The sequence below is a fragment of the Pezoporus wallicus genome, unplaced genomic scaffold (genome assembly GCF_028554395.1).
Source record: "Pezoporus wallicus isolate ANWC-B61680 ecotype Strahan unplaced genomic scaffold, APGP_CSIRO_Pwel_v1 contig_818, whole genome shotgun sequence".
Classification (NCBI taxonomy): domain Eukaryota; kingdom Metazoa; phylum Chordata; class Aves; order Psittaciformes; family Psittacidae; genus Pezoporus; species Pezoporus wallicus.
In genome coordinates this window covers 5,634,225-5,661,192 of record NW_026636248.1, presented here as the reverse complement: position 1 = coordinate 5,661,192, position 26,968 = coordinate 5,634,225, and the positions used below count along the sequence as shown (strand labels likewise).

General features: G+C 46.0%; 1 protein-coding gene across 1 annotated transcript; it reads left to right on the top strand.

The window, feature by feature from the left end:
* Positions 1–878: 878 nt before the first annotated feature.
* TNFRSF11A (TNF receptor superfamily member 11a) lies at positions 879–26,968 on the top strand. The gene is made up of 10 exons (XM_057399399.1): positions 879–1,349; positions 14,074–14,155; positions 14,617–14,742; positions 15,290–15,433; positions 16,422–16,515; positions 16,885–16,979; positions 17,554–17,661; positions 19,324–19,376; positions 21,008–21,866; positions 26,050–26,968. Exons 1-10 carry the CDS (start codon positions 1,290–1,292, stop codon positions 26,427–26,429), a joined length of 2,001 nt encoding a protein of 666 aa, XP_057255382.1. The 5' UTR covers positions 879–1,289; the 3' UTR covers positions 26,430–26,968.

Sequence of the window (26,968 nt, the reverse complement as noted above, 5' to 3'; positions counted from 1 at the left end):
TCCCACCACAGCAACACAGGTAAAGGATTTTATTGGTTTTTAATATTCTCTTAATCTTTCACATTTATTTGTTTATTTGCAAGTGTAGAGCAACTTGTAACTGTTTTTTTTCCTGGTCAAGGGTTAAATCTAAATACACAAGTGAAAGAACAGCTTCCTTTTTTGTTGAAGTCAAGCACACTCCTGGCTCATTTCACAGTGGCATGTGAGCACAGGAGGCAGGGAAGGTGGTGTAATGCCATGGCTGGCTCTGCCAGATCCTCAGCCCCCATTAGATCGGTGCTGTCAAGCAGCACTGCCCTGTCCTGCCCTACCACAGAGGGTTCCCGCTCCCTTTGCGAGACAAGGGGCATTGTGTGCTGTGCCCAGGCTTGAACAGCACAGGCAGCTGCTGCTGGGTCAGTGGTGTTGGTGATGAATGTGTTCTGGGGGTCAGGAGGCTGCTCTGCACTGCCCCACGTTGTGTTGCAGGGACTGGGCCCATCCATGTGTAGTGTTTGAGAAGAGCTCTCAAAGCTCGTCTTCCACTTTTCTTCTCCCTGGAAGCAATCCCACCCTCCAGCTCTGGCCATCAGCCGAAGCACAGGATGCAGGGAGGCCTCGAGCTGTGCCAGAATGCCAAGGCTGCCACTTGCAGGGCTCTTGCATGGGAGCAGGGATGGGATAGATCATGGGACAGGATAGGAGGCTTTCCCCATGCCAGAGGCAGGAGCCAGCAAGAGGGCGGTTGCACCAGGGTGGATTGAAGAGTGAGGTGGGAAGCTGCCCGAGGCCCGGGATGTCCTCTAACAGAGTATGGCGATATCCAGAAGTGGTGGGGAGAAGGCAGTGGTTGCAGGCAGATGGAGGGTGAGGGATGGTGCCAGGTAAGAGGAAGGCTGGGATGGGAGGGCACAGCAGGTGGGAGGTAGATGGATGGGTATCCCTGCTGAGAAGGACCGGGAAAGCCGTCTCCATCAGCGGGAGGAGGGACATGGGCATGGTGACTAAACTTCTTGTAAAAGGGGGTGGAGAAGGGAAAGGGAGGGACAAGAAGGCGGGGGGGAAGCCTGCATGTCAGGGCTGAGGAAATGCTGTGGGAACTGCAGCCAGGCACTTTTTTTATCCTCCTTCTTCTTCTCTCTTCTCCCCTCGTGTAGCTGAGAGGAAGGAAAGGAAGAAAGAGAAGTAACTGGCTCAAATGTGCCTCGCTCTGCTGCTGGGGCGCCGGGGCTTGGCTGGAAGGATCTAGTTTCTCTTCTGTGGCAGGAAAAGGAGCCACAGGAGGAGGCAGAGACGGACACCCAGACATGCCCGTCCCGTCAGGCCGCTGGCTCCTTCTCCTGTGCCTCGCTGCTGCTGGCAAGCAGGTAAGGGTGCGCTGCCAGGGTGAGCGGGAGCAGGGGGAGGCGGGTGTCGCATCACAGCCCGGGGGGTTTGTTACTTCGCTCGGAGGAGGTGGCGAAGCCGGATCCCGCGGCATCTGGCCCCTCCGGCACTGCGAGAGCGGTGTCAGCACAGCAGCTTCGCCTGGCTTCTCCTGCCTCCTGCTTGGCTGGGTTTTGGTTTTGTTTTCCCCAGCAGCTTGGCCGGTCTCAGCCTTCCCGCCCTTCTCTAAAATCGAAATATCCCAAACCCGAAGTTCCAAAGGAAGTCGGAGGATCTGCGGGGAAAGCAGCCCGCTCCTGCCCAGGGAAGGGTGTGAGAAGCCAGAAAACGTTTGCAGTGAGGTCGCTGAGGGATATAATTTGCATGTGGAGTAAAACTAAGGCAGACTCCACCCTACCAAACAGATGGATACAAGAAAGCGTGAGCACTCTTGTTCCTCCGATGTAGGATGAGCCGCGCTGCAGCTTTCCAGCGTCCCTCGTGCTCTGACCACCCCACCATTCCCAGTGCAGGCACCCCTGTGCAGCCCCAAGAGCAGGGACTGTGTTGTGACCCCCCGAAACACTGAGGCCCAGATCTGCTCTGTAACCCTCTTGGAGGTTCACGTGTCGCTCAGGACAGAGCTGGGAGCCAAGCCCCAGCCCCAGGTCAGTGGCCCCACAGGAACAGCCCTTTCCTCTGGAGGGGAAAGAACAAAGCAAGGTTTGGCTCTTTGGCTGTTTGCAAACAGAGCGTGCTTGTTTTGCGGCTTCATGCAGTGCCAGGTGGCTAATGGTCAGCGTGCTTTACGGTTGGCACCATGGCTGGTCTTCCCCTGTCTTCAGAAAGACTGCTGTCTACCGCCAGCTCTTGCTGAGTCTCATGAGTGGCACACGTTGGGTTTCCTCCAGCAGTTCAGATTCTGAAAACAGAATCTTGCTTTGCTCTTTCTAATTGTACATCTTAAAAATGACTCCTCTCTCTTCAGGTTATTTAGACCCTTCTAGACTGGCAGACTGTCTGCAAATCCTACAGACACTTTATTTCCTCCATTAATCAACGTTTGGCACTCTCGCTACCATTTGCATGTCTTTCATTTGAACATCTAGTATTTCTCTCTGCCTCATCAGTCTTGATCAGCTGTGTCACTTTAAGTGCCTCCCTCGCTCAGTGCCATAACTGGGCCATGGCTGCGTTCCCTGAGAACAAGGTGCAGCTTCATGAAAACACAAGTTAAGGAAACAAACCAAAACAAAAACCCTCTGGTGTCTACAGCTTACAATTTGATGTCTGACCGCATAGTCCTGACAGCCCTTCCCCTGGATCCCTGCTCCTAAATATGTTGCCTAAAACCACACAGGCCTTTTTTCCCCCTCTAAAACATATGTTTAGTTCTGACCATCTTCCCTCCTTAGGCTTCTCTTCAATTGCTGCTTTCCAGGTGCCCTCCATATGTATGTGAATGAGCCCACATGATTCACAAGTGAAGTTACATCATAGCTTTCAGGTGGTTTGTCCTGTTCCTCAGTATCTGCTGTATCAGTCTTCCTGATACACAGCCCTGGTGTTCACAACTGTGATCAGTGCAGTGTGATGAGCAGACCTCTGTGTTCTTCATACCTTTTCTTCAGGTCACTAACTGTTGCAGTTTGCTTCCTTCTGGAGCCATTTGGGTTTGGGCAGTTGTTCCCTTTGGAATCTCCTTACTGCCTGGAACCTACTCAACTCTTGACCAAACCTTGGAAATTCAGATTTCCATCCTGTAGCTCCCAGCATGTTTTGGGTACTCTGAGGTAGAACCCAGGAGATCAGGAGGAGCTCCTCATTATTTCTCACCTCTTGTTTCATAGCTTTTCAGAGGATGCAAAACAGGGAACTTGTATTTATTTGGGGCTGATCTGTAAAGACTTTCCACTGCGTTCAACATGTGCTTAATTCCGAGTCTGTAAGTGGTTGCACAGGACACAACTTTCCATAGCCAACACTTTGGACAAGCAGCAGTACTTTGTCAAAGAACCCATTGATCTAATATCCTGTATTCTAATAACCTGCAAGGCAAGCCTGGAGAGATGCTACTCCCAGCCAGCCTTTCAGGTTCTCCTTTGTTTGACTGATCTGAACAGTGCTTTCTTGCGAGTGCTGTTTTCTGATGGAGCATATTGTGAGAGTAAGTGTGGAAGGGGCGAAGTTTGTATGATGCACTTGTTAGTTTAGAGTTGATAATATGGTGGCATAGTGGTAGGGCAGTGATATTTGCAACGTATTTCCTGCAAAGAATGAGAAACTCTTGGAAATGTAAGTTAATGAATACTCACAGTTCTGCTGAGAATAGGCATGATCATCGTCATATCACCAAGGAGGAAACAGGAACAGAGAATTCGTGACTTGCTCTGGGTCACACACTGAGCGTGGAGCAGCTCTGCTGGGAGCAAGGCTCAGCCCTCCTTGTCTTGTGCTTCAGCCACAAGATGATCTTTCCAAGTGGTTTGTCTTGGGTGCCTGTCAGAGGACACGGGGGGTTTGCTTCCTGAGGCACCATCTGCTCAGCTTCTTTGTGCAGAGCAGTCACATCCCTTTCCTTGCTTAGCACTGGTGAAGAGCATAAATGTTTCTGTCAGATGGGAGTTCAAGCCTGTGGGAGTGTGCATTAGCAAATATGCAATAAACCAGTTATCTGGTTTAATGACAAGGACTCCTCTTCCCCTCTGTGGCAATGGGATGGGTTCTTCCACTACTCCGTAATATTTACTTTATAGGGCAAGTTGGCTCACTCAAAGCATCTGGAATTCTTTGTAAGATAGAAAGGATTTGGCCAAAGTAAAGATTACTTTTAACTTCCTAAAATACACACTCTTTATGATGAGGGAGGGGGGTGAAGAGCTTAAAAATGTCCATGCTGTCTTATATCGTGGGCTCTCCTGGTCCAGTATTCCTGCTCTGATCAAGGCCAAAGGAATTACTCGGTAGAGCAGAACTTCTACAATATCTAATCTAAACTCCTGTATTTACTCTGTTGTTAACAGCATGGGTTTCAAAGTTACTGTAATTCAGCCAGTTCAAGTGTCAAAGTGCCCTTGAATTTGTATGGTTCTTGCAAGCAAAATGCGAAAGTTTTCCTTGCTTTGCAGTTTTCCCCAGCACATGTAAAAAATCTCATATAAAAGCAATATATACACTTAAGAAACCTCTGACACTTCTCTGTTCATGTTAAGTGTCACCTTCCTGATGTAATTTCTTCTTTCCCACAAATGGGACCAAAACAAACCTTCACCACATTTCAGAAGTCAATAGAATTCAAAGCTCATCATCCATCTCTAGGGCACTGACTGACATCATTTATGGTGCAGGGCTTTCTTCATACTGTGCCAGAAGGAAAACAGAGCAAGAAAAAGCAGATCAATCAGAGAGATTTAACTGTGGCCCAAAGGATCTGTTTCTATTGCCTGTTGATGTCATCCCGAGCACCCTCAAGCTCAGAAAAGTGGGATGTAATCTGACCACTCTGCAAGAGACAGTGCAGACCGTAAAAGGGATGTGTGCGTAACTACTGCCTAGAAAATCACAAAACCTCAAATTGGTGCCCTCTGGCATTTGTACTTTAATGATATTTAGAGGAATCGTATTTGAGTCACTCTGCCTCATTTATCCATCAGTCCCATGTGGTGAAAAACACTGCTCTATGAGGTACAGGTGTAAACACAATGAAAGGTAACCCCTGTTGCAAGGATGTCCTCGTCCTGCATCTGTCTGTATGACTGGGTTTCCAGGAGGTGTTTGCGGTGACCAGAGTCAGGAGGGTTCCTGCCACCACATCCTGTTACCACAGAATCCAGACCTCCTTCCATCAGGGCTCCTCTGCAGTGTGAAGGTTGCTGGATGCCTGGAGGAGGGGGTTGCTTTAGGGGCTGGTTTAGCTTACTGGAGGCAGACAGAGGGAAGAAGAGGGAAATGCAGATGGTTCATCATGCCCTCTGCTGCAAATGTGCTTCTTGCATAGGCTGTCCCCTTCCTTTCCATGGAAGGAAACTTGCTGGCTGCTGCTGACTTCTGCTGCAGCTGCTCACCCTCTGGTTTAAGGTTGGCATTGCCTGCACAGAAAAGCAGCTGCTCTGAGAATGGATCATTCTTACTGATGGAAAGCACAAAGGCAAATATTTGTATGTTATAAAAGCAGTATAATAAGGGCTGTTTGACCAGGTTGCACTATGGACTTGGTTAGGCCTCAGTGTGTATGATACAATAGCCTGCCTGCAAGAGCTTGCTCCTTTTTATGATTTTGAATACGGTCCAAAGTTCATATAGCAGAAGAGAGAATGTTGCTGGACCTCCACAAGCAGCAGTGGCTGGGAGTAGCTGGGTGGGCTGCAGGAGGGAATACTGCTCTGCACTGCACCCAGGGCAGGCTGCTGTGACGTCTGTGCCATGGCAGCAGGGTTTGGTGTGATGCTTCAGCTCGGGGCAAATGCAAGTTTCCTGATTTGTTCATGTGTCACCACAACATGTGGTCGTATTTGTGATGGGATTCTGTGTGAGGGCTCAGCACTGCACCAGAGGAACAACGCTGACTTAGGCCTGGTGCTCTGGGACATCCTGGTCTTTGTCCCATTCCTATGCAGCTTCCCCAGCTGCTCTTCACAGTGCTTCCCATGTTTACCTTTTCTGTTTGCCTTTCCAGGGCGTGAGTTACCTGGGCTGAGGGCTTGGCTTTCTTCAGTGTTTGTACAGCACTTAGGATGTCATGGCTGCAAACAAAGCTGAAGAATCATTAATCACCACAGGATAGAGCCATGTCCATTTCCCACCAAAGTCACAGGGAATTCTGCCCATGCGGAGCCAGGAAGCGAGTGGATACATCCCCCCGGCTGACTGCCATCACCCAGGCTGCAGCATCAAACCAACCCTCACCCTTATTCTCTGGGTATCCTTCTGCCTGCAGTGGAGGCATGTACCCTGCACCATTTGGCCAAATGTGTTCGTGGTGCTTCCCAGCCTCTTCCCTGCAATATTCCCAAAGGAGAGGCTGGAGCAGGGGCTGCTGCAGAGGATCACAGCTCAGTAGGCAGGCAGAGAGCTGAGACCCAGAGCCATCTCTCAATTCTGCAGAACTCGCTGGCTGCTTCTTCCCTCTTAAAATCCCAGTAAGGAGCCCAGGCAAGGCAGTGTTGTGTAGAAGAGCCAAGCTGGCCGGTTTAATCCACTCTGCAAGAGCCGACAAGCCAAGGAGGGGAAAAAAAAATGAGGTCATTCACCCTCACCACTTTGTGGCTACTCCAAAAGAAAAAGAAGTATGTAGGATCTGTTCAAGAATGACAAAGAACAACATGTGTGACTGCAGATGGGTGCAGGATATATTTAGTCAGTGGTCAAAGTGGAGGGAAAAGAAAAGATCTCGCATGGAAAAAAAAATACTGTGAAGTTTTGTTAGGCAACCCATTAATCTGGGATGCAGATAGGGGAAAATGTGCTACTAGGTTCATGTAAAGTCCTAAAAGTTGCTTATGTAGCACGCAAAGGAATCTATTTTCAGCATGTTATTTTGCTCCAGCAAATAGCTTTGCCTTATGAGCAGCGTGTTCTTCTTCATGTTCTTTCATTGGTCAGGAGCAAGGATGTGATGATTCCTTGAATTTGCTCTCACAGAAGAAATATTCTCCCCTGCAATACCACATGTAGCAAACCAGGCTGCTCAAGGAAATGAGCCAAATCAGGGAGGAGTATTTCCACCTACTTGACTGGTCCATGGTCCCCATGGTGACACCTGAAGAGTAAATGAACCAAGTCCTAAGCCTCTAATAAAGGCAGCAATTCCTTCACGATGGAGAAGGTGCAGATCTGATCAAGCAATACTTACTGTAATTCACACCAAGGCAGAAGGGTCTGTGGGTATTATATGTATCCCTATTATACAGCTACTCTCCAGACTAAGGGCTATGGCCCTACCACTACTCTTTGTAATTCTGCCTGCAAAATATTCAGCATTTGTTCCATGTGGTATGCTAAAATCCAAGAGAAGGATGCCAAAGCAGAGAATCAGGTGGTGAAAGCAGGCTTCCCCTCTTTTTATTCTCTCTGGCATCTCAGCTAGGATTGCAGTATCTTGCCTCACAGTGTAAGAGATTAATCATGGAATCACAGACTGGTTTGGGTTGGAAGAGACCCTAAAGCTCACCCAGTTCCAGCCCCTGCCATGGGCAGGGGCCCCTTCCACTAGACAGGTTACTCCAAGTCCTGTCCAGCCTGACCTTGAACACCTCCAGGGATGGAACATTCACAGCTTCCCTGGGAAACCTGTGCAAGTGACTCGCCACCGTCACTGTAAAGAACTTCTTCCTATTGCCTAATCTAAACCTACCCTCTTTCATTTTAAAGCTGTTCCCCGTTTTCTGATCCCTACATGCCCCTGTCCCTCTCCAGCATCCTTGTAGGCTTCCTTCAGATACTGGAAGGCTGCTATGAGGTCTCCACGCAACCTTCTCTTCTCTAGGCTGAACAGCCCCAACTTTCTCAGCCTGTCTTCATACAGGAGGTGCTCCAGTCCCCTGATCATCCTCATGGCCCTTCTCTGGATTTGCTCCAACAACTTGCTCTTGTGTTGGGGGCCCCAGAGCTGAACACAGTACTCCAGGTGGGGTCTCACAAGAGCAGAATCGAGGGGCAGGATCACCTCCTTCGACCTGCTGGTCACGCTCCTTTTCATGCAGCCCAGGATACCGTTGGCTTTCTGGGCTGTGAGCACACACTGAAGCCGGCTCATGTTCATTTTCTCATCAACCAACACCCCCAGGTCCTTCTCTGCAGAGCATTTCTCAATTCGATCTCTGCTCAGCCTGTAGCTGTGCTTGGAATTGCCCTGACCCACATGCAGGCTGGAAGGAAAGGTACATAAACAGATTTTTAAGCATAGAAAGTCCCCATTGAACTTCCAATCTGACATCCAGAAATAGCCCAACCCAAGAAATCTCTCATGGTCATTTATTCATTAAGATTCAACTTCAGTCGATCAAGCATGGAAAAATAATCTGCAGAACTAATCTGCTGAGAGCTGCTGTTGCACCTGTTTAATCCAGAAGAGATTTGCCTTTGCAGGCCTTTTCTCAAGAACGTCTGGGTATTAGCTTTGTTAATGTCACTGTTCTGCTGGGTTTATTTCTGTTTGTTACAGGCTGTTGTCTTGCTGCCAGGCCTTTTTGTTACATGTTTTGGTTTTGTTAGCCTTTGGGTTTGTGCTTTCTGATTCGTCTTTAAAATATTCTACCTAGTGGCTGTTAGTCTTTCAATTGCTGTGGCAGTGAGGACATGTAGGTTTAAAGCATGAGGTTTTGCACCAGAGCACAATGTGCAGCTGCTACCAACCACTGAGCTGATGAAAATGTAAGGTGTACCCTTCTGGCTGTTGTATGCAGATGATTTTCTCTGAATAATGAATGCTGTGCAAGTGATAGTGAACTTTCAGCCCACAGAAGAAAGCTGGCTCATTCACAGGTTCAGTCAGTAGCCATTTCAGCCTTGCCATTTATCACTTCTGTCATCTCCCGTCTGATACACCTGAGGTTCCTGTCTGCCTTACCCACACCGTGCTGCTTTAAAAGTGGTCAGTGCAGCACTTCTCCTTCACATAGTCTGCTGGCTAGAAATAACTCTGGTAGGCTTGAGATTGGTAAGTGGTCCTTCCCGCTGATGGAGCAGCACCTGTGCTCAGGTATTTGCTTTTTGTTGTGCACTAAAACAGGGGGGCAAGGGGAATAGTCAGGATGGGGCACCGTTTGCCTGCTTTCTGGCTGCAAGTTACTGTTTTCTCTTGACCTCTTTTACTATTGGTTTTATCCCTCATGGTCTTTCTGGCCACTTCAGGTATTCAGGCCCTAGTAGGGTTTCAAGGACCTATTTTTTAAGAGTGAAATAATATTTAAGATTTAGCTGTTACCATTTCCCGGATATATTTTACCACATGGTGGTATTTCTGTGATGTGGTTTACTGGTCACTGGAAAATTGACATCACCAAAGGCATCTCATTCACAATCTAAGATTTTTATGATGAATTACAGACTTGCAAGCAAATAACTGGAATTGCAAAGCTGAGACTTCTGTGCTGCTTTGATCCAGTTTTTATTGACAGTGGAGACTGTCTATGAAGGAACTGTTGCATTCAGCGTTCATGTGATTATGATTAAGCCTTTAACATAAGACTCTTCTTTCCCCTTGCAAACCCAGAACTGTAAAAATTTCCAGCATCATTCACTGTGCATGTTTCTGTTATGCACCTCAGCAGAGCGCCAGGGAGCACCAGCCGCAGAGCAGCACCCATCGAAAGCCACATTCTAGTTTTATTCTTCAATAATTTTCCATGCAAGCCTCTGAAACTGGCAACAAACCGCAGCAATCTGGGGTCTGCTTAGCGATACTGAAGACCCAGTTCCTCAGGTAGGAAGCTGGAAGGCTGCGGGCACACAACCAGTACCTGCTTCTTGTATTTGAAGTAGAAAAAGCAGCAGGCAACTGCAGAGGCCATCCTAGCTGAATACCAAGGTGCTGTGCTTGCGGAGCTGCTTTGGACCAAGAAATGCTGGTCAAAGCTCAGTCCCCTTGACAAAGGTGAATAAAGCCTCAAATGCACAGAAGTATTATAGTTCTACAGCAGGCATGTCTAAGGATCTCAAAGGCAAGTGGTTTGAATAAACTCAGGCTCCAAAGTACAAAGAAGTGTTGTGTGTAAGACAGGACAGACTGCAGTTGTTTCTCCCATAGGTGCTTTGGTTCTATAATACTAAATGGAGAAGAAAAATGTGCTTTGCCTTGTGAAATGATGACAGATGACTTGACTGCTGTCCAGCAGCAGCTACAGTGATCAGGAAGGTGTCATTTCAAGGTAGTTACCCCTTGGCGTGTCCCTCTACATCTCAGGTTTTTTGTAAAACTATGATTATCGCTAATGAGCAATCCTCATTGAGGCCTCAGGGTCTTGTTCAGAAGTGACATGGGAAAAAGACTGTGGAAACCCCCGAGCTTGTTCTTCCAGATTTTTTCTTTTAAAGGAAAGAGGCCCATGCAACTCTATCGTCTCTGAAATGTCTGTCTGGACGTTCATCTGAGCGAGAAAGTAATTTTAGCATCCATGACACACAGCTTCTGCAGCCATCCGATTGCTCAACGGCACAAAGAATAAATATTTCCTTAAGCCTGAGGACAGGAATCAGAATGCTGCTGGTTCCCCCTTCAGAAGCACCTGTGTGTGTGTTTTTTCAAGGCCCGAGTAACAGAGTGGTGCTTTGTAGCTCTGAGTCATCGCAGCTTTCCAACCGTACAAGCACAAACATACTCTTGCTTGGCGTCCTTTTTAACAAATAGGCAAATAAACGAAAACCAACAAAGGGCTGAAGGTCTGCCTGCAGCTTGACACCAAAACAGAGTCCTCCTGCAAACTTTGACATGAGCATGCCTGCTTTCCCAGAGAAGTCAGTGGTGCTACTCACGTGCTCAAAGGGTAAGCAGGTATTGGCATGCTTTACCAAACTGGATCCACAAGGCCTGGAGGAGGTTTGTCTTTCCTCTGTCAGGTATACTTGTTCTGAGGTAATGTTAATTACCTGAAGGTAATTAGAAGACAAGCTGACTGGAGTTAGGAACTGGTGCAAACCTGTGTGCTTTGCACACTTTAAAAGTGACAAATTATATTTACATATGATACCTACCTAGAGTGCTTTGAAGCACTCATTTGCACATGGTGGTTGGATTTAATGGGCAGCTTCGTCGATAGTGAGACAGTTAAAGGAACAGCCAGGTTGGGTTTTGTCTTACCACTTCAGAGGAGGTTGATGCCACCTCATTCATCGAGGTCCCTTCTCTCTCAGTATTGTCCAAATCACTCTGACCCACAGGCCAGCACCCGATGAGAGGAAGGATGTTCCAGGGGTTATGAGGCGAACTTGAGACTTGGGAGACTTGGTTTGGTTTCCTGTCACCTCTGTGAAGCTAGCTGGCCTCTGGGTGCAAGTTCCTCATCTGTGAAACAGATTACACTTCCCCGTCTCAGAGGGACACTGTGGCGGGAATGTGCTGGTGACGGTGAAGCATCAGGTCCTCGTGCACGAGTGCATCTTAGCTGCCAAGGGAAGCCAATTTACTGTTTGACAATGGGACATGCATGGTCCCCTGCAGAAGAATAAACAAGGGACAATCCATCTTCAATGGGGCTGTGTTAGCAAAAGGGCCCAAGTTCAGCTCCCACCCTAAGAAGATCCCAGGTGGCTTTTGTTTCCTTTCCTGTCCTCTCTCCCCCTGCATCCTGTATGCTTGGCAGGCCCAGTCAGTCCATACCAGTGCAAAATCCCTTGCCTTTGGGAGGAGGCTGTGTTCACATGGAGGTTAGCACATGGATGCTGAGAGCCTTGTCTTTACAGCGCTGGGCGTAAATCAAAGGAGGGAGAACTGTAGCTCTGTGAATGCATTGGCTTGTGTAAAAAGGGGAAGGACACAGTCACAGAAGAGACTACTTGTTGACATAGAATGTAGATTTATGCAGCTGTGAGTTATACCATAACAATAGCCCTTTTTATATAGTAAAGCACAGAGGTATGAGATGATTTCCAAAAGGTGGCCGAGCAATTCGCCTGCTCCACTAGCCTTGGCACCAGGGAATTGCTGCTTCTCCTCAGGCTGAGCTGTGATTCTCAGTAATTATTCCAGAACTTCTAGCTGAATGCTCTTTATTTGTATATCCTTCCTTAAAAAGGATGACTTTGCCCTTGTTTGACACTTCAGTAATTTTTTAGTCTTTCTTCTGAAGAGGAACTATCAAACTGGGGCAAACAAGGAAGGAGAGGACATTCTGTGACAAAAAGTGAGAGACCGGACCTGTTGTTGGTCTCATCACTTTTGTTGCCTTTTCAGATGGCTGGGAATAGCGAATCAGTTGGTCAAGACCTTCTCTCTGCTGCTCAGTCTCTCAGCATTTCCTCAGTCCTGTGCTGGACAGCTTAATGCTTTAGCAGACACCGCCTGAACAGCGTTACAGAAACCAAGCTCCTTCGATGACAGGAGTGTTTTCAGTGGTTCCCCTGGGACACTGAGCGGTGTCACTGTTCCACTGCCCAGCTGGCCCAGCTTTCCATTTCCTAGATCACCTCCTGCCTTGCCAGCACTGATCGTTATCCTGTGCTCCTCCTGGGAGGTGCTGCACAAACACAAAACGCAATGTTTGTTCCTAAACCTATATAACCTAATCACAAGATGGGTACTGTAATGAATGCAAAGAGACAAGGAAATGGGGAGACCACAGAAAGTTTCTTATAAGACTAGGCTTTTAATTTGACCTGGGATTGTTGTAATAATAAAGAAAAATGGCTTAAAGTTGTTCATAAGCTGCAAAAATATAGAAACTCAAGACCTCTGACTTGAGGTACTTATTCTGTTCCAGACACATCTAGTGCAGTTTTGATAAAAACAAGTCATGCACCAATCCATGGCTCAAACTCCAAGCCAAAAGGTGGTATTCTAAAGAAAAATGTCAACCTTTTTGGTCATCTGTAAGTTACAAGACCTTCCCAGCATTAGAAGAGGGCAAGAGGCTTAGGGATAAAGAATTTCTGTTTAAAGAGGTTGCTGTTGCTGAAACTAGAAAAGGAGAAGAAAGGAAGTAAAGACTTAGAGGAAACAAGAGGAGAATGCTAAGTAGAAAAATAGAAACCAGTGTTATTGTTATGGCTGTCTTATGCTATTAGATGGCAAAAGCTTACTTTACCCAGCAGCAGAAGCTGTATTGCAGTTTACCCAAGGTAAGTGGGATTTTAACAACTGTATCTAATAATGAAGGACTGCTTGCTATGTGTCAGATTTTGAATCATCTTATCTATTGAAAGATCAACAGCTGTTTGCAAGGTGTTGAGTTTGCTTGAAGGATTGGTACTGGGGGACTCCTGGGCAGAAGAAGCAGGGTCAATGAGGAGGACCTTGTGCCCGGCTGTGTGTAGGACCAGGGAGCAGGGAGGGCAAATGAAGGCCCATAAGAGCTAGAGGCAACACTGCTACCTGCTTTGCCCATGCTCTCTCACATAACAGTTTCAGGTGTTTTGGGGCTGGTTTGGTTTTGAGTTTTGAGAAGCAAAAAGCTGTTATCTTAATTGTATCATCTCTGCAGGACACAGTGAGAGCTTGAAAACGCTGCAAAATTAAAGCCTAGTGTTTCCTGGAGCTAGCCAGGGGTGTTGTATATCCCACTTGGAAGCTGGGAACTTCTTTTCCAGCAGTATAAATCATTCACCTTACTTGTTTGCTGAATGTTATACCTTAAAAATGTCAGTTGCTCAGGTCTCGGTGTGAGGTCATATCTGTGGAAGAGACTACAGAAGTATCTCTGTGCCAATTAGTATCTCTGTGCCAATTTTCTTTTCTTTACAATTGTTCTAAAGTCATAGATTTCAAATATTAGAGTACTGTAAGAAAAGGTTATATAGCAGGCCAAAAGTTCATGACAATTGCCAGATTGTATTATTTTTTTACCACCTGGCTGTATTACAAGTCCCTGTGTGTACAGTATCAAGTACATATTCTTAGCATGTCTACAAAGCGCCTTTGAAGTCATAAATGTTAGGTAATTTTTACTGCTTAGCTATCAAAAATGCTATACAAAAGAAATGTTTTCCTCTTCTCTGCCAGCACTGTGACTAGGCAGGTCTGAAGCAATTCGAATATATTGGTTCTCATGTGTTCTCTCTCCTTCCTTATTCCAGCTGTCACTACAAATTACCCCGCTGTGTGAAAGCGAACAACACTATGAATACTCTGGACGGTGCTGCACAAAGTGTGAGCCAGGTATGTGGGCGCTGGGCTGTAGCAGCTTCAGAACTGAAGAGCTCATTAAAACCAGCTCTGTGAGTCAGTAAGGCAGCTCAGTCTTGCGACTCTGCTAATCTATTGGCACATACTCTTGCAGGTACATGATTTTAGGCTTACAAGTGCCTTCTGGTGCAGGAGTGGCCCTGCTGACTTCAGCAAAAGCCATAGCAGTTATTTTGTTGGGATAGCACTTAACCACTGCAGGAGATAGAAAGCAACTTGATTCTTGTGAACGTAGGTAGGGCTGCTCCCAGGCCATAGGCTTTGTGGATGTTTCAGTGCCACACTAGATGGGGGCCAGACTGAGGAAGTGAAAAGGTGGCAGGAAGAAATGATTGTCCACAGCAGTGTTAGCCCAACCTGTTATTTTCCCTAAGCTCCTTAGACAGCTAGTGTGCAACTTGCAAACGGCCTACTTGTCCTTCTGTCATTCACAGGAAAGTACATGTCTGCCAGATGCACTGAGACTTCTGATAGTGTGTGCAAGCCATGTGGCCCAAATGAGTACATGGATGTCTGGAATGAAGAAGATAAATGCTTACTACATAAAATATGTGATCAAGGTGAGCTGTTCATACTGAAGAACCTTTCAATCCAAATTAATGAAGCACAAATATGGGAAAGTGGATCTAGGGAAGTGGCTTTGTTCAGGTACCCAGCACTGGAGGCTGGGCTTGGAGAAGAGCCTGATGGAGAGGGAGGTCCCCAGACAGCAGAGCTTCTGTGCTGAGCACTGCAACCACAGTCTCCATGCTACTGATAATTATTATCTTCACTGGGGTCATTCACCTCCTGTGAGTTGATCTTAAAAGCTGTCCTTTTGCCCAGCACACCGTGCATTCACTTCCTCTTAACACATTCATCTCCCTATTGCAAAAGGTTTATTTCCCACAGCAGCAACAAGGAAAATAAGTATTGTTCAGGAGTGCAATCAGTGAAGAGCTCCCTGTACTGATCAAGGGTCTGCTATGCTTCTTCAAAGATAACATTTCCTCTAACATGGGTGGGTTTGTGTCTGGCATTTAGGCAGTCAGTAGGTAGAACAGGAGGTTCATAAACTTGAGGCTTATTACCAAAGACATTTTTACTCCCATCTGCTTTCTCTTTCAGGGAAAGCCCTGAGAGAAGTGAACCCAGGGAACAGCACTTTCCAGAGGCAGTGTGCTTGTACAGTGGGCTACCACTGGAATGAAGACTGTGACTGCTGTCAGCGAAATACCATATGTGCTCCAGGATTTGGAGTCAAGCATCCTGGTAAGATACAGAAAGGGGACATACAGAGTGAAATGTCCAGCCTTGGCCTACAAGGTAAGGCCAGCATTATGTGCATTGTGATGTTAGAGAGGACACTTTGGACTCTCAGATGACTGTCAACAGAAGATGCATATCTGAGTTATCTTTACTACTGCATATGATCCTCCTGGACTGTTTGCATTTTGAAGGCTTCTGTGTTTGTAGTTAAAGTAGTATCTTGTATCAAGTGATTTTTACAAGATACCATGTGGACCTGGCACTAGTTGCAAGGTGTTCAGTGTATTTCTAGTGCTTGCTGAGGTGTCTGACTGTGAGTCACTAGGTCATGAATTGTTCCAGTGTTCAGAACAGCAGTCCATTCAGAGAAGCAATCTTCAGGGATTGTTCCTGAGGTTGGATTTGAAATCAGGTTTTGTTCAACGACTTTGCATTGGCATTTTATAGTGTTATAAGCAAGCTGAAAATTGTAATGAGCACTGAGAAAAGCTGTGCCAAGCATGTGAGGAACCCCAAAAAAGCAGTATGTAATAGAGTCATGGAGGATGAAATGCTGCATGGACTGGAGCACAGTAGTGCTGTTTTTTCTCCACTCTAGCAAGTCCTGATGATACAGCATTTTGTTTACTGTGGCTTCACAGAAGTGACAAAACCAGTTAGTGTCACTGTCTGTGGCATAGCATTGACATGAGGAAGTTAATGGAAGGGGAAGGATATAATAGCTGTGTGTTATTTCACAACAACTACAAATGGCTCCTGGTCATTTCTCATTTTGATCATGTAGAGAAGTACTCAGGTGAGACTAACATATTTTTTTTCTGTTTACATGTGACTGTGATTGCTGCTCCAATGTAATCTAAGATCCTTCTCTTGTCAGGGAGGCTTTCACGGGGGCTGGTGGGGTGAAGCAGGAGGATGGGGAGCATAATTACCTTCTCCTCACCTGAAAGGAAATTCAGCTATGAAGTTTTTCTTTCTCTACTCCACACAGTGCAACAAGACCAGGACACAATGTGTATACCATGTCCCAGAGGTTACTTCTCAAAGGTTGCTTCATCTACTGACGAGTGTAAATCCTGGACCAAGTAAGTCCCTGTATCTTGTAAGAGGACCACAACATCCAGGAGACTGGGAGAAGCTTGGGTAAAAGCATATTTCAGTGGGGCTTTTCAGGCTGTCTGCAGAGCACACAGAGCATCTCTGTTGGTAGTGCAGCAATAAAAGCATTCTCACACTGAAGCTTGAGTTCTCTCTCTTGGAGTAAGAGAGAGCAGTAACAACAGAACTGCTGAGCTGATGCCGCTGAAAATAAAGATGGTATTTGAGGTTCTTATGGGTGGAGAAATGCAGGAGAAATGTTGTATGTTACAACAGAAAGTGCTACTCTGCATAAATGTAGGAGCTGTGACAAGCTTCCTCTTTGAGAACCTAGGCTCTTTGTCTTTCTTTTTCAGCTGTACAGCCCTAGGAATGACAGAAGACATGCCTGGGACTGAGAAGTCAGATGCAGTTTGTGCAGAATGGAAGGTGCCAGAGCCGTCGGAAGATGGTACATGTTCTTGTACAGGTTACCTGTTAGAAAGTGGCAGGCAGGAGGAGGGATGTGTTTACTAGCGGTTTTGGCTGGCTTAACTCCATTCCCATTGTGGGTGACTTTAGGGGGAGCTGCTGTAGGCCAAGACCGTGTTCTTGGAAAATCCCACCATTAAAGATTACTTGAAGCCTTGTGGCTCTAGGGCCCATCTCTACTGCTAAGCAGACCTTTACACCTCCAACTGAAACTGCATGGCAAGCAGCAATGCTGTTATACCCATGACCTCCAGGGGAGAAACCACAGCCCGTGGGCTGCTGGCAGCTTGAAAGAGGACTTCCACAGGAATATGACTGGGTCACACCTTTCTGAGACACAATGACTCTGTATTCTTATAGAGATGGTACCTTCAGTAAGGCTGCTTGTCACAGAACTGCATGAGTTCTAAGCTGTTGTCTTTATTACAGAAACTGAAAATCAAATAGGAAGGAAAAAAAATCTCTTGTGGAAAAGCAGTTGAAATGAGCAAGGGTTGTCATACAGCTGAGTACAAGCTGTGTGTTGATGGCACTATCTTTTTTACATCCTGCAGGAACAAACCAGATCTTATACGTGTTGATTGTCGTCTCATTTTTTGTGGCAGTAATTGGCATTGTCATCTTCATTGTATACTACAAAAATAAGGGGAAAAAGCTGACAGGTACGTGTAGCTAACAATATTCATGCATGTGAAACTGCATGGCTCTCTGTACACTCTGATTTCATGGATAACTACCATTACCATGTTTAACTACATGCTGCTCTGCACCACGTGGCACAGAAGAGCCCTTGGCCAAAGGGAAGCAGACACAGACACAGGTAGCTTTCACTACCTCTTGTCTCCTTTGTCCCACTCTCCCTCCTCCCCTGAAACTGACGTCTGGACAGGTTAAAATATGGATTTCAAGACAAAGGCCTGTTGTGCTTTTGAAAACATAATGGAGGCAGTGTTTTTAGCTGAAGTTCTGATGAGGTATGGGGGAAATACTAGAAGGAAATAGAATAAAACAGTAAAATTAGAAAATCAGAAAAATTTCAGCAAAGACATGCTGAATGACATTGGGGTTCTCAGTATATTATTAATTCAGTGGAATTACCTTCAACAGTTACTCAACTCTCTGTTAAGCCCTGGATCTCGTTAGTTAAGGACATACCCATACTGTTCCGTTCACATTTTATTTTCTCCCCTGAAACACGGAATGTTTTTCCTTGTGTAGTTTTCCCATTGTCTCCTTTCCCAAGCCCTAGCAATGTATGAAATGTTTTGGGAACAGTAGAAGGGAAGAACAGTAACCCTGTCTTCTAAAGTATATTTCAGCCTGTGTTTTAGAAATAGGGTGCCTCTGCCACACTAAACATGGGTTGTGCTAAATCTGGAATTCCTGGGATGGGCTGGAGGAAATGGTGACTCTTCTTGCAAACCAAATATGATGCAAAGCAGGTTAGGGGGGAGTTCTTTTTATTTGACATTTTTATTGCCCTGCTGTTCTGCAGTGAGAGTCCTTCATTGCCTTTGAGTGGTCTGTTCTGCTAACCAGAGCCCCAGAGGCTTGTAGGCTCAGGAAGAAGCTCTGCCTGCCTGACAAGACAGGGAATTGATGGTAAATGTGCAGGCTCAACATCAGAAGAACAGAGTCATTGCTGGGAACTGGCAGTGGCTACATGGCTGATCTATCTTCAGACATACAAAACCAGCAAGTGTACATGAGACTCGAGCCCTAAAAATCTTCTGAAAGTATAAACAGAAAACAGGAATTGATAACTCTATTAAGTGGCAGCCTTTACTATAAAGTATGTTGAACTTAAAGCTTTTCCTTGGAAAATGCTCCAATTAAATGAATTTCCTCATTAAGTACAACCTGATTAAGGAATAGGCTGCATTTGAGCCTGCCATCCTGTGGTTTCAGTGGCTTACCCTCTTCTCCCCAGGCTCCTCACTCCTGTCTGAGAATGGCCTTTTGGCCATCCATGTGACTTCTCTTGAAATAGACCATACGGCTGCAAGTGGGTCGGTATTGGGCCAGTCATAGCCTGGTGTGACATATGACCAGGAAAGAAACCCCATTTGATGTGGAACACAGTTTAACTGTGGTCTATTTTAGGAGCTTGGAAACATTTGTTCCACAGAAATATATCCCTGTTCCAGTTACAATGAATCCTCAGCTAGAGTGATGCTGGGACACTTGAACAGTCAGTAAAAACAGTCTTGCTGGCTTTTATTTAATATGATATTGTGGACTGTGCATGACTGTGGGTGTTTTGGTTTGTGGCTAACTGCAGTGCCTGCTATATGTAACAGCTACTCTTTTTGTTTTCCCTGCAGCAGATCTACAGAATTGGGCTAGCGAAGTGTGCAGCCAAATAAAAGGCACAAAGGTAAAGTCAAAGCCACTAGCATTTTCTCTTTGGTTTATGTTTTCCTTGCAGCATTCCTTAAACCCCTCCTGAAACAGACTTCACGTTAACATTTGGCTAAAAATCAAGTTTTTGGGTTCCTCCTTGTTTTTTTTCAGTCTGGTTTTCTGTAAATGTGAGGCATATGAAATCACCATTCTCAACGAGCTTCTGAACCTGCTCTCCTATTTCAGCCAGTTTGAACAGTTGGAAAAGTCTCTGTGATGGTTAAATATTTAGGAGGAGAAAGTTAAGCCCACCGGTTGCTGAACACCTTACTTTCTACCTAGCAGAAAGCCTTTCTCAATCCTAAGAGCAGGAAAAGCTTCAGCTCAGTTTGCACATTTTTATATACCAAAGTGCTCACAGGAGAGAAACCTGGACTTGCAGCAATGGCAAGAATGCCAGACATGAAAGGCAGTAAGCACAAGAGCCATCAGTTAAAGAAACTGGCTGGGAGACACCTGCATTCTAGTGCTTGCAGAAATCCTTCTTATCTATTCAGATGTGAAAAAAGTATGAGGTTTTTCTCTGGAAGAAAAACAGATCTCATGCTTGAAACACCCAGATGGGGACACAGATTCAAATGCATGTGCACTGCCTGCTTCACACCATGGACATGGACTGAGGTGTTCAGGTGCATGCTCTCACCACCCCGTCTGGAGCTCTGTCTAGTTTAGCTGTTGAAAGACTCAAATTCCATTACTAAAAAAAACCCATACCAAATAAACCCACCTTTCTGATCAGGAAGTTCCTCTTTTGTCCCATAATTTTTTGTGCAACCTGCCTTGGCAGCTTCTCAGATCCTCTGAGACAAAGGAGTGAATCAACAGCAATTAGTAGCTGGCAGCCTTTACACTTTCCTTTTTATCCTGGAAGATCTGAACAGACATTTCAGATGAAAGGTTATCAGTTTCCAAGTGACAGTTTTTACAGCACAACTTCCATGAACTGAAGGGAATCCTTGAAGTATTTCCCAACCTTTTTTGGGGAGGCTGCAACCAAAAATACAGCTGTACTTTGACAAGTAGTGGCAACATGAATGGCATTGTGGGGCTTTGCATTTGTTGTCCGAACATTTTCTAGGTTCAAGGAACATTACCCATGTGACTTCTTTTTTTCTAGCTTGTCTTGGTCCCTCTGAATCAACTCAGTTTCTTTCTTCCATCATTACTGATAATAAAGATTTTACTCCCAGTAAGGCCCTCACAGTTCAACAGCCTTTCAAACACAGAGGGAGTTTCGAAACCCTTGTAAGCTGTTAGGTAATTCCTATTGATGGTCCGTAAGGAACAACAGAATGCAGTGACTCTTCTAGATTTATTAACTCCTAAGTGCCTTCTTAAGAGCTAGGAATAATCATCTCCCAAAATTAAATGCTATTGCCCCTGAGGCCTCAAGATATTTTTCTGAACACCCACTGAGCCCAGCACCACTGCTCACAGTTTCACAGCAGAATGGAATTACCCCTGAAGAGTCAAATATAGTGGTGTTCCTAAACCTCAGCAGCTCCACACCGAGAAGGAACTGAGATTTGCCTTTTCCTCTGTCTAGAAAGATAACCTTCTGCTGATCTGTTTTGTAAATAAGTTTTTCTTTTGAATTTCTTTCAGGAGACCCCCAGAGATACCTCTGTTACCATGAACATCGTGAATGTTGTTGTCCCCCAGACCTCTGAAGGCATGCGCCTCCTGGATCCCGCTGGCTCTCCTGCCCCTGGAAACTCATGCTGCATCAGCGGACATTCTCCTTGCAGGAATGGGAGGCCCAGCATGGCACCGTGCGAGGTGGGAGGGAGCCTACAAGGGTTTTCTGTGGTAACTGAGACTGATGATGATCATTTCCCACCAGTTCCCACAGAAGATGAATACACGGATAAGGATCTCAGTACCGCTGATTATTTGTCCTTACCGAGCAGGACTGCCAGTAAAACCGTGTCGTCATTTTCTGAACCGATGGAGGCAGGGGAGAATGACAGTTTAAATCAGTACTTTTCAGGGATTGGGAGCACAGAGGACATATCAGTCTCTCAAGGCTTTCACCCTTTCACAGATGGGGCACACACTGACACGGACAAACTTCTTCAGAAATCTTGCCAACATGCCCACAGTTGCCCAAAGGAAATTGGCAACAAAGACACAGATCATTGTGTAACAAACTCTGACTCAGAGAAGATCTGCGTGAGGTGTGGCATTTTGTACAGGGAATCTCCCAGAAAGTGGAGCAAATCCTGTTTTGCTGCAGCTGACAGTGACTCCACCTCCCCAGAAACTGGATCCTATGCACAGTGCACCTGTGGCTTGAATTTTCTCTCTGCTGGTCAGAGCACACTAGCAAGTGACCATGGTATGGAAGATGCATCTTCAGATAGTACCAACATGAAGTACCAGAACACAAGCAGAAGCACTTCAGGGACAAACAAAAGCACTTCAGGGACAAACAGCAGCACTTCAGACCTCCCTCCAGCATCTGGTAAGCCCACTAGGCTTGACCCGTACACAGTCATATAGGATTATTCTCTCTGCTAGCTCAGTATTATTCAGAGGTCTGATTTAGGAAAAGGGGGGGGAGAAGAATGAAATTATGACTTTTCACTTAATTGCCCTGAAGCTAAACTGAAAAAAAACACCCAACAAACTGAATCCTGAAATAGTAAAGCCATTTGGTTTGTAATGATTTCTGCGACAAGTACGAGCACTGTGAAGGACCATTGTCCTGCCCTGATCTAACCAGCAATGCCGAGCCCATCTTCTGGTTGTCGCTGCAGAGGCCAGGCAACTCTGTTACTGAACTATTTTAGTGATAGCAGATGTGTGTGTTGGAGAAAACTGAGAAGGAGGAGAGTATAGGATCCTAGAGACTGAGTTAAGAAAGGATGCATAGCACTCAGAAGGGCAATTTTCCATTCAACAGTCTGCACTCACATTTTTGCCATTAGGTTTAAGTCCAGTTACATTTATGTGGTGGTCAGTGAAATTCCAGGCTTGAGCTGTTAATGTGGTGGCCATGACTGAATCTGAAAGATTATGCTCAGTTTTGTGCTTCTAGCTCTCTGTTTTAATTTGCAATGATATAAGCATTCACCTAAAAATAATTTCATGCAGACATTGTTTCTCTATGCTCTGTCTCCTAAACAGTACTGGAACACTGTTGCCAATTTACTAATTGTGTAACTATATCAAAATTGTCAAATGAAAGCAGGTGAAATATCACTGAAGCAAAACTGGTGGAAGGGATGTTATGAGCCTTTTCTGGATGAAACCTTCCTCTCTTTTTGCTATAAAAGTCTGCAATCTGCCTGTCATGTGTTACCAGTCACTTTAGATTATAATCTCTTAAGGTCCAATGCTTTATTTTTATTTATGTCAACACATTGCCAAGCATAATGAGACCTTGGTTTTGACTGGGACGTCTAAGGATTACTGTAATACACGTAACAGTTGTAAGCAGTTGCTCTTCTTTAAAACCATGTTATGCTTTAAAGTTTCTTACGGAGACGTTCTTGTCAGTCTGCCAAAGCCCACAAGCAGCACTTTGGAAGGCCCTTCTCTCAATGCACATGCCATGTGGGAATCTGAAAATGTGTGTCTCAATCTTTCTGAGAGCAGATACTCCTTATGCCATTTCAGTTTCCTGAAATCCTGACACAGTTCCACTCCCTAGTCCATACAAAATTCCGCACTGGTAAAGAGAACACAAGATTATCTTTTGTTGTTGTTGTTGGAAGGTGACTCTGAGGTGCAACCGAAAGCGACATCATATTTGGCACTGCAGAAGTTATTGCTTTTCTTTCTAAATCCGACAGGAAGAGGAAGAGAAAATATTAAGGAACAGTAGGGCAAACAAGAGAGTTTGGATTTAAGTGACATGCTAGAAAGTGCCATCTTGGATCTGCAGCAGAATAATTTCTATGGGATTTTTATTGTGCCTGTGCCTTCAGGTATGTAGATGCTACAGTGCCATCTGGTGAAACAAGCACAGATGCTGTCTTCCTAATGTGCCATTTTTTAGGCATGAATGCTGGAAGGTACTGACTGAGCTGTGGGCAGCATGGGAGTGTGGGTTAGTTAATCTGCAGGTCAGGTGGCTTGCTGGCAAAGGGTTTCTTCTGTCCGCAGAACGGCCATGCCCTTCTGGCAATGCCTGGTTGCACAAGGAGTGGGACAGGGCTTAGCCATAGTTTCCACACTGAAGCACCCTGGCCACGCTGGGGCTCCACGTGGAGCTGCAGCGGCATCAGTCATTTTGCTGGGCCTTCTGCAGTGACCAGATGGAATAAACATGCATGCAAAATAACTTTCTGTAAAGCTTCTTAAAGCAACTGAAGCCACCAGGCTTCGCACAGTCATGCTAAGACAGAACAGTTCAAAAGAGGACGGCTTAAAAAATGGGAAGAAAAAGGCTATCCGTAATTCCATGAAGTTTTGGTTTTAGTTTCATAACACTCAAAATGACAATAGAAATTGCAAACTCTGTTCCTTCTGTGAAATAATCCTAGAAGACCAAAGTAAACCTCTAGACAGGTACCACTTAGAGGGATCACTGCCAGTGACGGAGTGAGCCTTTAAGTGCGCTTTCAAAACCCCCAAGCCTGAAGACAGTCTCAACATGAAGCATCAGTTCATGACCACCCCAAATCATGTGTAGGGCTACAATATAAAGCATGGGTGCAGGAAGACTTAGGTGACTTGCAACTTGGAATGGTTTTCTCCGAATGCCTTTCTCTTCCAGATTCCAAACCAGCCCAGTTTGGCAGCAACAGTTCTTACCACCCAGAGGCCATCAGATGGCTTAGAGAAAATTAATCACCTGCATTGTTCCAGTTCATAGTGAATAATTAGTGCAAAAATTAACCTGTTATTGTAATTACTATCGTCAGGTAGTATGAAGAGATCAAAAGGCTGAAACCTTGCAGAGAACGATGCCTTCACTTATCCCCTGAACGTGTCCATTATACTTTTCAGGTTGGAAGCACATGTCTTAGTACAGTCCAGGAAGCTCTTGTGTCCATTTTCCGTGGTTTTGGGCCTCAAATACCCTTTTGTTTCATCACAGTGCCTTCAGAAAGCAATGAAGATTTGGCAGCCACATTCAGCTAGACATTATAAATGTGTTAATCTGCCCCTCATCCCCACTGTCACATATATTTCTAAATTCTTGACCTCGTACTGAGCACTGGTAAAACATCTCTGCAGTACCTTTCACAAGTGATAGGACACCTGAATGAAGGCAAACAATTGTTTCTGTATTCCCATTATGCCTAATAGTTTTGTTGATGGCAAACAGCTGAAACAAATCGAACACAGGGGATGCAACTGGCAGGGAAAAAACTCCTGCAGAGAAAACTCCTATTGACACCTCATGTTAATCAACAACACTTGGAAAGAAAGCAAAGAGCTAGCAATGCAGTGGTTTAGCAGAAATAAATAGGATTGCTTGAGGGGGGCTATTTAGAGGGACATTTAGAGGGACATTCAGACTCGGCTATGAGCAGATATGGGTCCGAACTCAACACAGCTGGAGCCCAGTGTCCTATGCTGATGTGCAAACATCACCTGTGACTGCTAGGAAAACAGGATTTCTCTGCGCTAGGCCATGCTTAGCTGCAGTGAAAGAGTGTCTCAAGTGTTGAGGATCATAATGAGGAAAGGCACAAAACATCTAAGAGCTGTCAGATCAGTCCGCAAGAAATGATGAAGTGAAGCACAGCAGGAAGAACATTCCTTAGGTAGAGTGTTCATAGGCTAGGAAGATTTTTCTCTTTTTAACTTGGTTGCTTCGGTTTGATTTTGAAACTTGAACAAGTTTGTTAGTTTGTGGTTGAAAGTTTGCTCTGAGTTACTTTCTTTCTGCTCTGAGGGTAGTCTATTAATTCCCAAGCCTGGTCGTACTGTCACTTGTGTCAGCAGCTTAGTCCCTGAATGGTAGAAAGATTGAATTTATACTGACAAATCCCTAACCACGGGCAGATAGACTGAAAAAGTAACTATGTTATGTTGCTGTAATATAGACTGCCTCTTCACTGGAGTCAGCAGATATCCAAGAAAATCCATGAGAGCACTAGATGAGTACCAGAGTGTACCTACAGGGAGGATCAGGACAATATCAGATAACTGCCTCTGTCATTAGGACACTGTGTGACTGTATGGTCTGACGTTAAGTCTTTCAGTATATATTCAAGAAGCTTGCTACCTAGCTCATACGGTGCGATTGATTGTTTACCAAAGGGGAAAAGAACCCCAATGTATTGCTTGGGACTCTAAAAAAATTATCTCATAATTAGAAATAATGACCATTTCCTCACAAATCATGGGCAGAGGCACTTTGGATGCAGCTTGTGCATCGGGCAGCACGGAGGGCATGAGATTGATGCTCTCACTTTTGCTTCCAAGAGCACAGCTGAGAGAGAAAATGTTTCCAGGCCTTCCAGTCAGGATCCCTGTGGGTGACTGACTTCATCCTAAGGAGGCAAAAATGGAAATAATGAGAAGGTACAGTGGAAGACATAGATTAAAAGAGCATCCTTGTGTCACGGGGAAAAAACAGTGGAACAAGAGTAAAGCCACCACTGCGGATTAAATTCACAGTGCTGAGTGTCCATCTTGTGAGGGGAAAACACTAATCACATGTGTCTTCTCTCCCCCTCCTTCCCCAGGAAATGTGACTGGAAACAGTAACTCCACCTTTATCTCAAGCGGACAAGTAATGAATTTCAAGGGCGACATCATTGTAGTCTACCTTAGCCAGAACTCCCAGGAGGGCGCAGCGGCCTCGGGGCCCAGCGAGGAGAACGTGGGCAGCCCGGTGCAGGAGGAAAACCTCAGCCGCTGCGAGACGTTTGCCGGCAATGCCCAGCACTACAAGGAGAAGTGTGCGGAGCTGCAGCAGGGCTCCTGCCTGGCGGCGGGGAGCGGGGGGCCACGGTGGCCTGCCGGATCCCTGCCCCAGCACAGCCCATCCTGCCGCAGCCAGGCCTTGCGGCCGGTGCAGGAGGAGGGGAAGCTGGGACACTTCTCGGAGAAGGTGTTGAACTGAGGCCAACCGGCAAGGGGTGGTGGGGCTGCCATGGGGCTGCCGAAATCCCGGGTGTTGCGACAGGTATGGAGACTGTTGCTGCCCGTGGGGTATCCCAGGAAGTCTTACAGCTGGAAAGGACGCTTGTGGCACAAGCGCCAGCGGTGGTGCTCTTGCTGAGGAGCTTACTGGTAGGGAAAGGCACTCACGTGAAGCAGGCACACTGCCCTCGTTGCAGAAGCAGCAGCAGGGCTTTCTCCTCTCCCTCACAAGGTGGTTGGCTCCCACTGGACCCCACTCCCTGGCACCTCTCCACAGCAAGCAGCAAAGGAGGGTTGATCCTTGTAGCCCAGGGCGTGGTGAGGAGGAAAACGTTGCTGGCCGGGCATGTGGGGCACTCCCAGAAAGAGGATAACATGGTGGAGGATGCACTGAAAGGGGCCCTGAGTTCTGCCGTGGGTGTTTCTTTTTGTAACTAAGCTGCGCCCATTCTGGTGGGTCCTGGGCCTCCTCCATGCCTCTGTGGTGGAAGGAAGTGGCAGCCACCTCTGCTGCTGAGC